Source organism: Mastigoproctus giganteus, chromosome 1 (assembly GCF_048544385.1).
Source record: "Mastigoproctus giganteus isolate SK-2022 chromosome 1, ASM4854438v1, whole genome shotgun sequence".
Lineage (NCBI taxonomy): Eukaryota > Metazoa > Arthropoda > Arachnida > Uropygi > Thelyphonidae > Mastigoproctus > Mastigoproctus giganteus.
Genome location: NC_143575.1, coordinates 166896488 through 166914865, shown reverse-complemented (window position 1 = coordinate 166914865; position 18378 = coordinate 166896488). Strand labels below are relative to the sequence as shown.

The following is an 18378-nucleotide window of genomic DNA, read 5'->3' as shown; positions in this document are numbered from 1 at the left end:
GTGTTGTTTGGCATTAAAAGAATGCAAAATGCAATGACCTGCGAAGATCGGTCGGATTACTGTTTTAAAACTTCTGATGTCAACGTTTGTTCAGATCGTGTCAGTGAAATTATTCCTGCAGGAATGGAATCCTTTATCCACACTCCACTTTAAAATCTCGTCCTTTATCTAAACCTTGATTTTCCAATAAATGTGTTAAGGCTTTTCAAGAGAAGAATGTTGCATATCGTAACTGGCTTGTTTCCAATTCTTCAGTTTCATTTTCTGCCTATACCAAAGCTCGCAACAATTGTAAAGCAGTTATTAATCAGTCCAAACTAGAGTTTGAACAGGCTACGAGTAGAAAAACTTGCTTCTTGCCCTAATGGTAGCTGAGCATTCTGGTTTCTTGCCAAAGCTATTGGCCGCAACTTTTGCCCATCTCTGCTCCCACCTCTGTCCAAACCAGATGGTTCTGTTGTCACTTCAGTCAAGGATAAAGCTGACCTGCTAGCATCCCATTTTTCTTCCAGCTCATGTATTAATGATCTTGGTAAAACACCTCCCACCATTCCCAACACGCTCCATTCAATGCCTCCTGTGGTCTTCCGTCAAAAGGATATCAGAAGGATTTTGACAAATCTCGATGCTAAGAAAGCTCCAGGTCCTGATGCTATTTCTCCACTTGTTCTCAAAACCTGTGCTCCTGAACTTACTCCTATTCTTTGCCACCTTTTTTCACTTTCTTATTCCAAAGGTGTTTTTCCTTCTGCTTGGAATTTTGCTTATATCCAGCCAGTTGCTAAAAAGTGTGACAAATCCCTCCCATCCAATTATCGTCCCATTGCAATTACTTCTACTCTTTCTAAAGTAATGGAGAAATCAATTAACCGCCAACTCTTAAACTACCTAGAAACCTTCTGTCTGATCAACGATCGCCAGTATGGATTCTGTCAGTGTCGATCCGCTGGTGATATTCTGGCTTATGTTACCCATTTATGGACTAATTCAATGGAAAGGTTCAGTGAAACACTAGTTGCTCTTGACATCTCAAAGGCTTTTGATCGTGTTTGGCATAAAGGTCTTCTAAACAAGCTTCCAATTTAATGGTTTGCGAACTGTTTTTAGTAATTGGTTATCCAGTTTTTTCTCTGATCGGTCACTGAGTGTGATGGTAGATGGCTCTCTGTCTTCTAACTTCTCCACTAATGCCGGTGTACCCCAAGGTTCAGTTCTTTCCCCCACTCTTTTCCTCTTGTATATTAATGATCTTCTTCCATTGACTGGAAATCCTATCCATAGTTTTGCCGATGATAGCACACTGCATTCCACTTTCTATTTTGAGAAACCTTGCCTGCCCAATCAGCTTCAACTTCTCGAAAATCTGCTGCCAATTCCTTAAATGCCGATCTTCAGGTAATTCTCCAGTGGGGCAAAGACAACTTAGTTGATTTCAACCCTTCTAAAACTGAGTCTTGTCTTATCTCTCGCAAAAAGGATTCTTCTGCTCCTATGCTTATCTTTAGTGACACTCCGATTTCTAGGCAAAATGATATATCTCTTTTGGGGATTACCCTGACTTCTAATCTCTCTTGGCACAAGCACATTACAAATATTGCTTCCTCTGTATCTAAAAAACTTGGTTTTCTCTTTCGCTCTCGGCGTTACCTTTCTTCCAAACAGCTGCTCACTCTGTATAAATTGCAAATCCGCCCTGCCATGGAATATTGTTCCCACATCTGGGGTGGTGCCCCCAAAACCTCTCTCAGGCTTCTTGATTCCATTCAGAAGAGGGCAGTTAGGTTAATTAATGATTCATCTCTAACAGAGGCTCTCCACTCGCTTTCTCATAGACGTACTGTTTCTGCTGCATGCCTCTTCTACAGATACTTCCATGGGCACTGTTCTTCTGAATTGGCTTCTATAATTCCCGCTCTCTCTTTCAAAACAGTCTGAACACGTGCTGCCACCAGCCAACATCCATTTACTGTCTCAACTTCCAACCCACAGAACCAACTTTTCATCTTCCTCATTTATTCATTCAACTGCTGTTTTCTGGAACAACCTTCCTTCATATGTATTTCCTGAAAATTACAATCTATAGAAGTTAAAGTCCAATGTCAACAAATATCTTATACCTAATACCTCTCGTGTTTGGGGTTCACATAAAAAAGAAAAAAAAAAAAAAAAAAAAAAGTAATCAAATAAGAATGCCTAAACAAAACTGGCAATAAATAAAAGTAAATGCCACCTATGTTATAAGCAATTTTTGTTTTTGTTTAAATGCAAAACTACTGTATTTTATTAATATTTAAAAAAGATGAGAATTAACAAGCTCACTATGTTATTATCTTTATAAAATACGCAATGCACCTACTTGCGAACAGAACTGCTGAAGAAAAGCTCGTTTGGGTCCAGGAATCATAGCCTCCAGATGTGGATGAAGGAATTCAAACTGGTCAGCCAAAAATATTCTATTAAAATAATTAATGCAGCAATTTTTTAAAGCCTGAATATTCAAATATGCATTGAAGTATAAAAAGCAATAAAGAAAAAAAAAAATGATTATGAGGTTACTTAACTTTATAAATTGGTGGAGCCAGAGTTTTTCTTTGACGTAGGCAGAAAATTAAGTCTTTCTATTATTGTAACTGAACACAAAGGTAATGTGTATGAAATTTGATTTCAGCTAATTCATTAAGGTACCACTGCAATCATATAGAATGAGTTGTAAACAAATTATTTACAAATTCAAACTTTAATCTGAAAGGGCTATGAGTAGGAAACTTACCTCATGCTCAAATGGTAGTCTACCTTCTGGTCTCTTGCAAAAACTAAAGATAAAGCTAACTTATTGGCATATTACTTCTCTCCAACTTATACACTGATTATTTTGGTAAATTGTCTACCATACTGAACACATTCCATTCAGTGTTTCCTTGGTTTGCTGACAGACAAAGATTAGATGAATCCAAACTTTTTGATGCTTAGAAATCTTGAGGTTCTGATGGCATTTCTTCACTTGTTCTCAAAACCTGTGATCTGGAAGGGAAGAGACTGTTTACTCATGTTGTGTGTTACCTTTTTATACTCTCTCAGTTCACTTTTTTAACCTCTGCTTGAAAACTTGCACTTTTCAAGCCAATTCCTAAAATGGATGACAAATCCCTTTCTTCCAGTTATTGTCCTGTGAATCCTATTCCACTTATACCTAAGATGTAATAGAATATATCAGCCAGCAATTCTTAATTCTTATACTAATCTCAAAATTGTCAATCTGAATCCATTAGAAAGTAAGAGAAATTCAAGTTTTGTTCTAGACAATATCAAAATCTTCCTCTCTACGTAGTTACTGTAGGTAATGGAAAATGACTCTATTCCTTCTAGCTTCTCAACTAATGCTAGAGTTACTTATTTCTGTTCTCTTACTCACTTTTGGTGACTTTCTTCCAATGAGTAAAATTCCATCCACTGTTTTGCTGATAAGTATGCTACATTCCATCCTTGTAATGTAGCATACTTAATCAGCAAAATCATGCTGATTAAGTACCGTGTGTGTGTGTGTGTGTGTGTGTGTGTGTGTGTGTGTGTGTGTGTGTGTGTGTGTGTGTGTGTGTGTGTGTGTGTGTGTGTGTGTGTGAGAGAGATAATGCTTGAAAAAAAAAAAAGAAAAAAAAGTCTATTGTTCCAAGACTATCTTTAGCACACTTAGATTTCTAGACAAGAGCACTGATCTTTACTGGACCCTTAACCATTCTTGGCATAAGCAGCAAATCTGAAATATCGCTTCCTCTGCATTGAAAACAACTGTTTTCTCTTTTACTCTTGATATTACTTTCTTCTTAAAAATGTGTGAATCAGTATAAATTTAAAATTTACCCTATAATGGAATATTCTTCATACATCGGGTAGAGTTCCTAAACCTCTGTTAAACTCCTAGAATCCATCCAAAAAAGATCAGCAAGGTTAATTAATGATAACTCATCATCATCGTCATCCAATTTCTGCTGCATGCATTTTCTAATGATATTTCCACAGACACTGTTCTGAATTAGTATCTATAATTCCATTATATTTTAACAAACTGGTCTGAACACAGGCACCAACCATTCATCTACCTTCAGTCTTCCTTCTTATATGTATCGTTAAATATAACAATCTACAGAAATTCAATTCAATTCATATTTTTTCTTGATATGAGACTCATTTGCATACTGATAAACTTTCACTAGGTTTAGAATATTGTGATTTGATTCTTACTGCAAACAGTGTGGCACACATCTGATTCAAAAGAGAAATGCAGCATATTTATTGGTTCACAGTTAGCAGATGTTGGCTTCATAAGCACTCAAAGGCAAAATGACTGATGCTGAGCAGAATGCCTGGCAGTCATTCTACCTTACAGGGAATGGCTCTCTTGTTACCACTAAGTGATTTTTACTAAGAACTACTTAACAAGTTGATTGAAAATGAAGGAAAAATCAGATGCTGTATATCAAGCTCCATGACATGTATTCTCAGTTGTATTGTTTGAGACCAATCTGGATGATGTTAGTGAAGGGTGTGGAGAGAGAGGTTCTGTCAGGATCTACATTTAATGGATGTGAATTGGTGGTTTTTAGGTTAGTTAGCATATGCATAAAGTGTCCATTGTCTTCATCATATCTATCTGTTTGGACATAACTCAACTCTTAGTAAATAAATTTACATGAAATGTTTAACCCTAGGGGCTCATATTTGGTGAGTATGGGCTTGGAAAACCCAGGTTCCTGAGCTAGATATCCTTGTTCTTCACTTTCTTGGTGATTACCTTCTACTTCTGACTCTTGTTTTCTCTCTCTCTCTCTCTCTCTCTCTCTCTCTCTCTCTCTCTCTCTCTTTGGGTAAATCAGAAATTTTTTTTGGCTAGTGCAGCAAAAGCTATTGTTGTTGTTCTTGTTGTTGTGGGGGTTTAATGGTACATAAGCTGCTTTGGCTATAATGCACCTATTCATTTATTATATAAAGAAATCAGATATTCTTGTATGGTCAGAAAAATCTGTAATTAAAAAAGATTAAAAACTCCAGTTTTCTTGAGGAAATTAAACTTGGAAAGATTTGCTCTGTCACCAATCAGATTCTCTAGCTTTATTGGTTTAAAGCTTAACCAGGTTTGTTATTTGGTTTTTAGGAGCATTAGCAACTAAGGCCATATTGCTCCGGGACATGCGGTGGTCATTCCCTGACCTTTCCGCATCTTCCGTATTTGGTGGTGACGGGCTCGAACCCCGCGCTAATCAAGAAGCGTGTGCTACGCACTGCTGCTCCTTCCCACCTGGCTACGGAGGCGCAGCTTAACCAGGGATAGCAAGGTTGAAGTTCTGTCTTCTTTATAGTAGTGGCAGTCAATCAGAATATGTTTCACAGTCAGATTTATAGAACAATGTGAACACTGTGGTGGATCATCTCCTGTGAGTAAATGAAGGTGGGTCAGATGGATATGACCTATTCTTGCTCTTGAAAGGACTACTTCTTGTCTTGATGTACGGCCACTGGAGCGCCAAATTTTCTGAATCTGTTTAAATTGAAAGAGTTTATTATTAGTCTGAGAGTGCCAGAGTGCTGTCCATTCTGATAGATATGCAGCATGAATGGTTAGTGCATAGTCTGATGCTGGAACAGGGATATTGGTTAAATCTAAGGCGGATGGATTTTTTGCAGCTTTATCAGCTAGTTCATTTCCCAAATTACCAGAATGTGCTGGAATCCAACAGAAGGTGACCAGTTGACGGTGCTCTTCAATTTCTATCAATAAGCTCCTAATTTCTTCTAGAAAAGGGTGAATTATAGCTAAGGAATTAGATAGTGCCATGATTGAACTGAGGGAATCAGTGTAAATAACAGATTTTAAAGAACAGTCAGAACACATATTTTCTAAAGCTAGTTTGATTACATATAATTCAGCTGAGAAAATACTGAATTCAGATGGAAGGGTTGCTGAAATAATGATATTTGAAAACACTGCTGCTGCTTCAATGTTTGAATTAGATTTAGAGCCATCTGTATAAATTGGAGAAAAATCAGTATATCATTGAGGGTGAGCTGCATAAAGTTGCCTGACGTTTGATTCTTTTAAAATATTCTTTCCCCATCGGCAAAGGTAAGTGTCACAGATCGGTACAGGAGGAAGAGCCCATAGTGGTTGACAGCAAGTTGATATCTGTTGTACAGAGTGGATGGAAATATTACAAACTTGCATCAGTTCAAGAAGGTGAAGGCCAGCTGGTTTTACTATGCTAGGTTTATTTCTATAGAGGTTTTCTAAAGGTGGATTGAAAAGGTATGACTGAATGTGATGCGAGGCACAACTTTGCATCTTAACAGCATACTTTAGTAGCTGTGTTTTTCTACGTAAAGTTAGTGGGGGCTCATGAGCATCAATGTAGAGACTATGTGTAGGTGACGTTCTGAATGCACCAAGTGCAATCCTTAAAGCACTGTGTTGAATGGGATCAAGCCAGCTTAATGCACTCATTCTGGCAGAACCACAGATGGGAGCACCATAATCGAGACGTGATATGATTAACGCCCTGTAACCAAAGTAAGGAGGTATAATCTGCACCCCCATGCTAGGGCGAATAAAGTTCTGAGTATGTTTAACTTTTTTAGAACTTGTTGTTAAGGGTTAATCATAGAAATCTGATGTTATTGGTGACTGGGATGGGGACATCAGAAATTTGAAGTACAAGATCCGGATGAAGTTTACGTTGTCAACTAAAATGGATAGCAACTGTTTTTTGCTGCAAGAGTCGGCAGCCATTGATGCTGGCCCTCTGTTGTATTTTATTAAGTGATATCTGAAGCTGTCATTCAATGGATCTCATGTTTTGGGAATGACAGGAGATGGAAAGCTCATCTGCTTAAGGTAAGTCTCAACTGTATTTGAAGCTGTTTAGTGATAGAATCTATTCAAAGACCAAAAAGAGTGGCACTCAGTACTGATCCCTGTGGGACACCTTCTTCCTAAATGAACGTTGCTGAGAGGGCATGTTGGTATCGAACTTGAAATGATCTAGTATGTAGAAAGTTTTGAACAAATATAGGAAGGTTGTCCTGTAAACCAAGAGAGTAAAGATCTTTAAGAATTCCATGTCGTCAGGTAGTGTTAAAAGTCTTCTCTATATCTATTGAAACCATTACTAGACTTTCATTCTTAACAAAGGCATTACAAATGGCAAATTCAGCTTTCACCATGAGATCCACGCATGATCTATTTTGACAAAAGCCATATTGACTATGGCTCATTAACTGTTCAGACTCAATGATCCAGACGAGTCTATTGTGGACAATTTTTTCTAGGATTTTGATGAGGCAGCTTGAGAGGGATATTGGTCTATAGCTATGGAGATTGGTTGGATCTTTTCCAGGCTTTAGGAATGCCAAAATAGTAAAATGATGCCAAGAAGCTGGAAAAATATTTTCTAGATATATACGATTGTAAAAAACCAAGAGCAGGCGCAAGGCTTTGTCATCAAGACGTTATAGCATTACATAATAAATCCCATCTGGCCCGAGCGCACCATTGTGGGCTATTTTGATGGCATGCAGAAGTTCAGAATATTGCAGAGGTTTGTTATATGGAAGAAGGTGGGCAGAGTAAAAGTTAATAGAATGCTTTTCTGTACTGTTTTTAATTCATTGGAATGATGCTGTATAGGCTGATGCTGCTGAGATTTCAGCAAAATTATTGCCCAAAGCATTAGCAATATCTGAGGGACTGGATAGATCTTTTCCGTTCCAGGAAAGGATTGGAGAACGTTTGGTAGGAAATTTACCAAAAAGCTTACTAATTTTTTTCCATATTATCTAAATTGACCATGACTAGATGTTGGTTCATGACAAAGACATTGCAAATATTCGATTCAGCTTTGATAAGGACATCAAGAGTAGATCTGTTCTTACGAAAGCCACTCTGATGATCTGTTATAAGGTTCTCTGTTTCTAAGATCCAGGTAAGCCTTGTATGTACCATTCTTTCAAAAATTTTCCCCATGCAGCTTGTGAGAGATATTGGCTTATAATTGTTAACCAAAGAAGGGTCTTTGCCTGGTTTTGGTATGGCAAGTATTAGAGAATGACGCCAGGAAAGTGGATAAGCATTTTCTGAGAAGATTCGATTATAGAAGGTCAATAGGGTACGTAAGTCCTCTTCAAGTAATTGTTTTAGCATGATGTAATGTACGTCGTCTGGGCCGGCAGCACTATTTAAAGATTTATTTAAGGATTCTTTGAGTTCTTTTATGTTAAATGGTTGATTGTATGGAAGTGAGAGTCGTGTGGAGAAGTTAATTTTGCGGCGTTCTGCATCTGCCTTGATGTGCTGAAAGGAGATGGAGTAGGAAGCAGAAGCAGATATTGTAGAGAATGATTCTGCTAGCGCATTGGCATTTTCCTTAGGTGCCGATAGATCTTTCCCATTCCAACAGAGTATTGGAGAGGGTAGTCGAGTGAATTTTCCATTTAGTGCTTTAATTCTTCTCTAAATGAATTGTGGGTCAGTGTCTTTGGTGATAATTGAGGCAAATGAGATCCAGGAGTCACGTTTGGCTTTTCTCCTAATCTGCCTTGCTTTGGCTTTAAGTCTTTTGTATTCTATTAGATTACTGGTTGTAGGACACTTACGGAATTGTTACAAGCACGGTTTTTCTTACGCTTGGCATTAAAACAATCTGTATTCCACCAGTTGAACAAATTGGTGGAATACAGAACAATCTGTATTCCACCAGTTGTTATGGTGGGAGAACTTGTGAGGTCATGACTTCGGAATTGAATTTTTTGCTACATTTAGTATCTGATTGGTAATGTAGTTAGTTACGTTTTCAATTGGATGTTGCTGAACATAACTCCTGTCTAACTGGACCTGGGTACAGTAGCTCTCCCAGTTTGCTTTCTTGAACTTCCAGGTGGATCGGTGCTCGAGATTTGCAGTTACCCGTGTTTGTAATGAGCAAAGGATTGGAAAGTGATCGCTGTTTAGAGGATAGTTTAGCACTGACCATATCAAGCTTTAGAATTGCTGGTGAGCAGATTGACAAGTCTATTGCAAAGGTAGATTCTGTAGATAGGTGAATATAAATGGGAGACCCAGAGTTTAGTATAGTTATGTTGTTATTATTCATGAATGTTTCGATTAATTTGCCTCTTGTGTCATTCGCAGGTGACCCCCATAATGGATGGTGGCCATTGAAGTCACCAAAAAGGCAGATTGGAGATGGTAGTTGCATAACCAAATTATCAAGTTCTGTATTTGAAAATGGTTGAGAAGGGGAAATATATATAGAAGTTAGGGAAATTGATATACCGATTGAAATACATGCTGCCACAGCTTCTAGACTAGTTTGTAACTGAATTTGCCTGGATGGTATGTTTGATTTTATAAGCACGGCTACTCCTCCGCAAGCAGGAGACTCCGAAATCCTGTCTTTTCTATATATTGTATAGTTTGTAAATTTTGGTGAAGCTTGAAATGATAAGAAAGTTTCTTGTAGACATACTCCTATTGGATTATATTGAATCAGTAAATCTTTTATGTCATCAGAATTGCTTCTTAGTCCTCTGCAGTTCCACTGTATGATATTAGACATTATTTGAGTTTAGTTGTGGTCAACTGGTCTGACTGTTTTTTAGAAGTGGAGCATTTCGGTCTGTCTTGCTTTATTTTATCTTTTTTTGGGAAATAGGGGCGTACAGAATCCATGGTGTCATTGGCATGGAGTTCCAAAATGGGCTCCCCATTATCTAAACGCTCATCTACTTCCATACTGTTGGTGGGAGTTTCCATTTGTTTTGAACCTGTGTCGGATTTCGTTTGCTCTGTGTCATATGGGACCGATGGAGTATGACTAGGGATACTGATTGGTGTATTTGTAGCTTCGCTAGTTTTATTTTGAGGATTTTCTTTTTTTTTGAATTTGAAAGAGTAGATTTAAGCCAATTAGCCATTGAGGTATTAGGTGGAATTGATACATCTGTTTGTGCTCCCGTAGATACATAGTTTCTAGTGCGAACAGCATAGAATCAACTGCTAGGCATGCTCAACATAACTTGCCTATGTGCCTCAGGAAACGTAACTTTATTTTCTATTTTTGAATTTTTTTCCCTGTAATCTGTAAGATTTGGAAAAGGCAGGGTGACTTCCCTTGCAGTTTGGACACGCAGGAGTTGCGGTTGAGCAATCAGCTTGAGTATGCTCTTTAGATCCGCAGATGGGACAGATGGAGTCACCTCTACATGCCTGCTGTGTGAATGACCATATTTCTGGTTGAAGCAACGAATGGGATTCGGAATATATGGTCTAATATGATAATTCAAATAGCCAGCTTTGATTGAGGATGGTAAGTCTGTAGTACTGAATGTTAAAATGATGGATCTAGTTGGAGTTAGATTTCCATCTTTTTTACTCATGATTCTTTTTACACTTGTTACCTTTTGACTACTAAGTTCTTGGAGTAGTTCTTCTTTGGAGACTGTAATTAGGTCCCACTCACTGATCACACCTCTTGATGAATTTAAGGTTCTGTGGGGAGTAACTGATACTGTCAGCCCCCCAAATGATGTTGTGTTTAACAGCCACTCAGAACATTTTGAGGAGGCTGTTTCGATCAGGAGGTCTCCGGATTGTAGTCGCTTCACCATTTTTGGTGACCCTGCAATAGATTCTAAACACTTTTGTATCAAGAATGGTGATAACTTGTCTACAGGTTGGGCAGATAACGAATGTATCACCAAGAAATTTGCTATATCATTTTGACATTTTGCTTCTCTTTGAAGCCTTTTTGGGTGAACAGAGTCATGGTCAATGTCGGAAGTTTCTTGTCTTGAGCTCAATGCCTCTAAAGGTGGATAACTATTTGTATCCATGTTAGCTCCTTTTGGCCCTGGGGGTTTACCTTTACCACCCAGATTACTGGCCCCACCACGGGGAGGCAGGAGCAGTGCCGCTTGTGGCCAAGCTTAGAGGTTAGTATGGTTAGTAGGAGTACTAAATTAAAGAAAAAGGTATATATGTTGAACAGTTGCTAGCTAACAGTGACACATTTCTGTGCTTAAGATGCAGGGAAATGTAATGATCTAAAATCAAAGCCTGGCTTAATTAATGGGCAAGATTGAGTGTCTCAGACCCATTAATAAAGCCAAGAAGTTTCCCCAAAGAGACTTCTTCTGGGCTCACTTCTTAGTGTTTTTAAGAAAATGAAGCTACTTAACGAAAAGGTTTAATAAGAAAGGTAGAAAACAAAAGAGAACCTAGTCGCTTACCAAAAAATGCTCTTTAATCGCACGAGAATCGCTTGACACCCGGGGCCGCACAGTTTGGGAACCGCTGCCATATATCATTATTATTTTAAAGTTCCAAGAAGAAATAAACCCAAATCTATCCTTTCTTCCTCTTAATTTTATCTTTTTCCCTTCTTGAATTTATCTTTTGGAAATGGATGAGAGACACTAAATTCTAGGAATTTTTAAGGTACAGTTTTTTACTAGGTAGAAATCATTTCCAGTGTTGGTAAAGTTTATTTCATATTTAACTAAACTCATGCCTCATGGGGTGGGGAACTGTTGTTGGCAATTTGCCTGTTAGTTACAGTCTGTTCTCTTGCATGAACTGTCATATGTATATTGAACAGTTGCTAGCTAACAGTAACACATTTCTGTGCTTAAGATGCAGGGAAATGTGATGATCTGAAATCAAAGCCTGGCTTCATTAATCGGCAAGATTGAGTGTCTCAGACCCATTAATAAAGCCAAGAAGTTTCCCCAGAGAGACTTAACAAATCTGTGCACTTGGTAGTTATTCAATATCCTGTACTAAGCCGAGGGATGTTCTCTCACTGTATCAGGCAGTGAGATAATTTCAGTGATGATTCAATTGTTAAGGAAATGGAGAATATATTTTTTAATCAAACCAGAAAAAATAGAATAAGCTACCAGTTGGTAAAATTAATGATATAATTAACCAATAGTCAGTTCTTGAAGGAATTAGGATGTATGGTAAAACATGGGGAAACTAATGACTTAAAATGAAATGAGAATGAACTAATGATTTGGTCAAAAAATATAAGGCCACGCAGGAAAAATGCCATGAGACAGGTCAAAATGTTACTCTGCAATTCTGTACAGGCATGATATGCAGGACCACATGATGAAAGTCCTGTGTATTATCTTGGGTTTTTTGTGGCAGATGAGAGGAAGTTTTTCGCAGCTTGGCCTGCTCTAGTTAATAAATCGAATGGAATTCATTTGAAGAGGAGAGTTGCATACATCTTTGCTGATGTCATAGAAGAAGCCTTAAAGGTTCAGGGAAACTGTTAGCTGGTGGGTGGAGAAGGGTTGGGTAATCTCCTATAAGACTCAGCTTACTCAGACTGACCAAGGTTACACTTTCACTCTTCTTGAGAGTGCTTGTGTGATACCTCATAATTCCATATTCTGCTCTTCCTGTTATAATGTGTGACATATGTTTCAAAAAAAAAAAAAAAAAAGTACACACTGGAAATACACTAATGTGCATACTCTGATATAAAGTCAGTGATTAGCATTAGTAGAGGCATTTGATGCAAGAAAGCAAGCTTATGCAGCATCAGCCAAAAAAAAAAAAAAAAAAAAAAAACCCACTTCCATTTCACCCCTCTGTTCATTCAAAATACCTGTCCAGCTGAGCCTTAAACTTATTTAGGCTATCAACCTCCACGACAAGGGATGGAAGTCTGTTCTACCAACAAAACACCCACTGGCTAAAGGCAAATTTCCGCATGTCTATCCTACATCTGTCTTTCCACAATTTGAATTTATGCCCTCTCAGGTGATTATTCTGAGCTAGAGGAAGAATCCCATCAGCATTGAGCATGCTCAAACCATTCAAGGCTTTATACACCTCTATCAGATTACCTCGCTGGTGCCTAGTCTCCAGACACTGTAATTTGCAAAACTTAAGCCTTTCTTTGTAAGAGCACCCCTTTGTTCCATTCACTAATCTTGTTGCCCTTCTCTGTACTCGTTCCATTAACTCTACATTCCTTCTTGAAATGAGGCCTCCAGACCTGTATACAGTACTCTAGGTGTGGCCTGACTATTGCCTTATACAAGGGAATAATCACCTCCTTATCCCTGCTGGAAAAATTCCTGTATATCATTGCCAATACTCCATGAGCTACTCTTGCAGCCCGTCTGCACTGCTCAGAGAACTTCATATCTGCCTGCACAACCACCCCCAAGTCCCTTTCATTCTCTACCACTGTCAGTGTAGTACCACAGAGTTGATACGTTGCTCTGGGGTTGCTGTTTCCCATGTGTAGTACTTTACATTTGTCAATGTTAAACTTCATTTGCCACCTCTCAGCCCATCTGCTCAACGTTTCCAGATCCTGTTGCAGCATCATAGTGTCAGTAGTGTCCTTGACAACCCTGCCAACCTTTGTATCGTCTGCAAACTTGGACATTAAGCTTGATATACCATCATCAATATCATTTATAAATACAGAAAACAATAATGGACCCAACACTGAACCCTGAGGAACTTCACTAATAACATTAATCCACGATGAGCAGTGTCCATTGATTACCACTCTCTGTCTTCTTCCCCTCAACCACCCCTTTATCCATAGCAGCAATTTGCCTCCAATGTCACACTGCTCCAATTTGTGTAGCAGTCTTCCATGTGCAACAGCATCAAAAGCCTTTCTAAGATCCAAGTATATAATATCAAAGCTATTCCCTGCATCCAGTTCTTTTGCGACTGCATCATAGTATCCAATCAAATTGGTCAGGCAAGACTTCCCCTTAACAAAACCATGCTGTGTCCGAGCTATAACTGAAGTCTTGTCTAAATGATCCTGCAGTGCTTCTTTAACCAGTGCCTCCATTAATTTTCCTGGAACAGAAGTTAAGCTCACAGGTCTATAATTACTTGTGTCAGCCTTTGATCCTCCTTTGTGAATTGGGGTCACATTTGCACATTTCCAGTCTATGGGTACCTCCCCTGAGTCCAAGGAAGCTCTCATAATTATGGCTAAGGGTTTGCTTACTTCCTTTGCTGCCTCGTTTAAAATAACTGGATAGATCCCATCCACCCCGGGTGCCTTTCTTGTGTTTATCTTCAACAATTTCTCCTCCACTTTACTCCCAGTTATTTCAAGATTCTGTAGCTTACTGCTAGAGTTGAATACACCTCTGGCATTCCCCTCACTGAATAACTCCTCATGTGTGAATGTCGATGCAAAATATTCATTTAGTTTGTTAGCTACCTGAGCAGGATCATCAACAGTTGACCCATCAATATCAAGTGGACCAATCTGATTCATCCCCTTCCTTCTAGAGTTTACATAAGTAAAGAACTCTTGGCTGTTTATCTTTGCATCCCTTGCCAAGGATTTCTCGTAATCTGCCTTTGCCTGCCTAACCTCCTTTGTAACTTGGTTGCATATCAACTTGTATCTATCATAGGCTTCTGTGTCATGTGTTAATTTGTAAGTATCCCATGCATTTTTCTTCTCTGCCATATGCCTCATTAGTTCATCTGACATCCATTTTGGCCTAAACCTTGAACAATATTTCTTAGTTGGTATGTAAAGCCTAGTAGCTTCCAAGATAAGTTCTTTGAATGCTTCCCATTTTGAATTTGCTGTTGGTAACACATCATTTGGTCCCACTGTATAGAATTTAAATACTGTCTCAGTCCATCGTAGTCGCCTTTACGGAAGCAATAACCCTTCCCTTTACCCCTAATGGTAGTTACCTCTTTGAGTAAATCCCACTTCAGCACACTGTGATCACTGCCACCTAGTGGTTCATTTATCTGCAGATTCTTAATGCATGAAGAATTACTGCTGATAATCAAATCAAGAGTATTACTCCCTCTAGTTGCCTCCCGAACATGCTGATGTAGAAATCAATCATCCAATAAATCCACAAAAGCTCTGCTAGTGTGTGAGTGACCAGCCCCCAAATTCCAGTCAATATCTGGGAAATTAAAATCTCCCATTATAAGACTCTCTGATTTACTGGTTTTTTTTTTTTTTTTTTTGATTTGGTAGTTGTTGGCGCATCGGCTTCTGTGGCCATATTGCACCTCCCAAGGTTTTTGCAGTACTTTGATCCAAGCCCGAGGCGGGAATCGAACCCGCGACCTTTGGGTTGCCGGGCAGGTACTTTACCCACTCGGCTAGCCCGGTCGGCTCTGATTTACTGGCCCACTCTATTTCCCTATACAGTTTCTTATTATACTCATCAGAGTCATTAGGCCTATAGCACACTCCTACTTTCAATTTTGATCTCCCAATGCTTATGTCACACCAAACTGACTCAACACTGCACTGTCCAGCGATGTCGACTGGCTTCACTTCCTTGGTTTTTATGTGTTTCTTAACTAATAGCATAACCCCTCCCCCCTTCCTATCCTGTCTATCCTTTCTGTAGACGTTGTACTCCCCAAATTCCAGTTCTGCATCCCTTATATCTGTGTAACATCACGTCTCTGATATCCCAACAATATCTGCCTTTGATGTTTTGAGCAATACCTCAAATTCATCAAATTTGTTTACTAAACTCCTAGCATTGGTGTACACGCAAGTATACCTGCACCTGTTTCTAGTCTTAGCTACCCTAACACAACCCATGTGTTTACTTGTACCGCAATGGCTCCCAGCAGTCTCTGAAATATCATGCATCTTGTTTTTCAGGCTTCTGCTCATTCTAATAGAAGCAGTGCGAGAATCTCTTTCACCTCTGCCAGTGGCTACTGTCAATCTATTGGTCTTTGTCTCCCCCCCAAGCTAGCAGTTTTCCGACCCACCTAACACTGCCTCGATAGCATCAGCAAATATTCTTGCACCATTTCTATTTAAGTGTATCCCATCCCTGTAGAAGCAGTCTCTCCTGTTAACAAGTACAGTCCAGGCTGAAAAAAATTCTACCCCTTGAGCCTTGCACAATCTTTCCAGGGTCGAATTGATCGACAAGGCTCTCATCATATACTTCCTCCTATCGTGTCTGGGCAGAATTGCAGACACTTTCAAATTCAAGCCTAATTCTCGGCTTTTGTTCAACAGTGACCTGTACTTGTTAAGTAATTCTGCCGGTCTCCTACTCTTAATATCATTAGTGCCAACGTGTACAACTATATCACCTTTTGTGCCCTTAAAAGATGATATTCGCTCTACAACGTCATCAACCTTTGCCCCTGGCAGACATACCAGACAACAGCTTTAAACTGTCAATATTTACTTACCCCATTTTCAAACTTATTTTTACCAATATAAATATTAAGCTATGATTGGTAAATAACATAATAAAACATACACACCAGATCATCGGTTTTCTTCTGAAAGTGCCTGCTTCTTTCAACGTTTGGTTCCATGTCAGAAACCATTTTTTTCCAAAACTTAAAACTTTTTTTTTAAAAAAAATATATAAAATGCTTTCTGTTTATTTGAAACACTACTGACTGTTTCTGCACTTAGTTTTTAGAGTATAAGTGGTAAGAACAGGAACTGCATGTTAATTTTTACAGACAAAATATATGACTAATTAAAATATGCAACAGTGAACAAAGATAAATAGAAATAGCACTAGTGAAAAAGACTGTAATATAAAAGAATGTAGGTTTCATGCACATAACTTTTATTTTTCTTGGCATAATTGTGGACAAGGTATCCAATAAATATATACACAATCTTACAATGCATGTAACTTACACAATTCTACAATATATCTTACAGTGCACATAACTTGAAACATGCATTTGTAGGACGAGTTTTAAACCAAGGAAACACATGAAAAGCCAAGAAGACACAATACCCAGCAGTTACATGTCACAAAGAAAGATTTGAGTATATAACTGTAAAGAGATATACAGGTGACCCCCGCTTAACGCTGATCATTCGTTCCGGAAAAACAGAGCGCTAAGTGAATCCGCGCTAAGCGAGCGCCGCTTTCCCATAAGGTAACATGTGTATTTGTGAGCTGCGGTCGGTGCCATAGGATATTTCCTAATCAATAATAAACGGTAATGAAAAGATGCACATGTCGGTCAAAATATTTAATATTCAAATATTTGCACATATAAAATATTCTGCATTACATACGTATAATTATGTGGTAACTACTTGCGTCTCAAAAGTAAACAAAATTCCAATTAAAATAATGAATTTAATTGATTTAATTTAATGGATGAATTTAATCATGAAAAATGTGTGGATTTTGAGTTGAACTTTGGCCCTCTTCCAAATAAACTAAAAGGGGTATTAATTTTAAATGGCCCACAGCGTTACCACCCAACAATAAAGTCAACCGATCCTTCGCCGCTTTGAAACTTGGCATGTTTTTTGTTCTTTCAATATGAAACTTCTTTTAGGCATTCGTTTCCACAAAAGTCCTGCTTCATCTATGTTAAAAACTTGTTGAGAAGTATAACACATAATACCCCTCTTCAATAATTTTAACAAGTTCTTTTTTGAAAGTTTCGGCTCCTTAATCTGCACTAGCGGCTTCTCCCGGGATTTTAAACCTGTTCTACCAGTTTTAAATGGTTCCACATTTTTTTTTAGGCGAGTTTTCTTCAGATCATCGTATTGGCTAATCTCTTTCTCTCTCTCTCTCTTTTTAATATTTAACTTAACTGAATTCTGCATTGGAATATTATCTTCAAAAAAATTAGTCTTTCCATTTCAATCCTAATAGCCAGTTTAGTCCTAGTTGCTTGCAGTGGAACAGCTATCTTTCCCGCTGCTAAAATTAATTCTTTATTTTTTCATAATTGTTCTTACAGTTAAATTTGCGAGTCCTAAATTATGGCACACATCCGCTTGTCGTTGACCGGAATCGATTCGCTTCAAAACGTCTAATTTAATTTTCAAATTCAGTCTTTTTCTTACATTTATAGTCTTCGTACTGCGCCCAGACGTTGTTGCATTTTCATTCCTGTCGGTCATTATTAGCTCTTCGAAAATATAACTGCGTTGGTTGAATTAATTATGATACAATGTTCAAGTAAACTGTTCGTTACGCACGGTGTCTAATACTGTACTGAGTGATGACTAGACTTCGGATAAATGCTTATAACGCAAATATTACAAGCAATATATTTGATCATTTTTTAAAATGTTGATCTCGGAACTACGTAACAAGTGACTGTACTTAAATTAGCGTGAGAGAAAATTTCACCGAGCGTGGGAAAATTGCTCAAGTCGGCGTGGGAAACGTTTTAATGCTGTTTTGCTATTCATTTTCAAGTTATCGACTCCATCAAATGAAACGATTTCGTTAAATATGTCAAAAATGTAATCTGTAAAAGAGCGTTATAGTGATCTGTGACAGCGTTATAGTCAGATACGGGTTATAATATAAGAACAGCGTTATAGCGAATCA

The 18378-nt window shown here is 38.3% G+C and overlaps 1 protein-coding gene across 1 annotated transcript in view; it reads right to left on the bottom strand.

Annotated features, from left to right (window-relative positions):
- Positions 1–18378, bottom strand: part of Vps50 (vacuolar protein sorting 50) — a 731402-nt gene that overhangs the window by 61434 nt on the left and 651590 nt on the right. The window contains exon 22 of the mRNA XM_090374870.1: positions 2357–2453. Coding sequence (XP_090230996.1) covers positions 2357–2453 — 97 coding nt within the window. The remainder of the gene's footprint in view (positions 1–2356; positions 2454–18378) is intronic.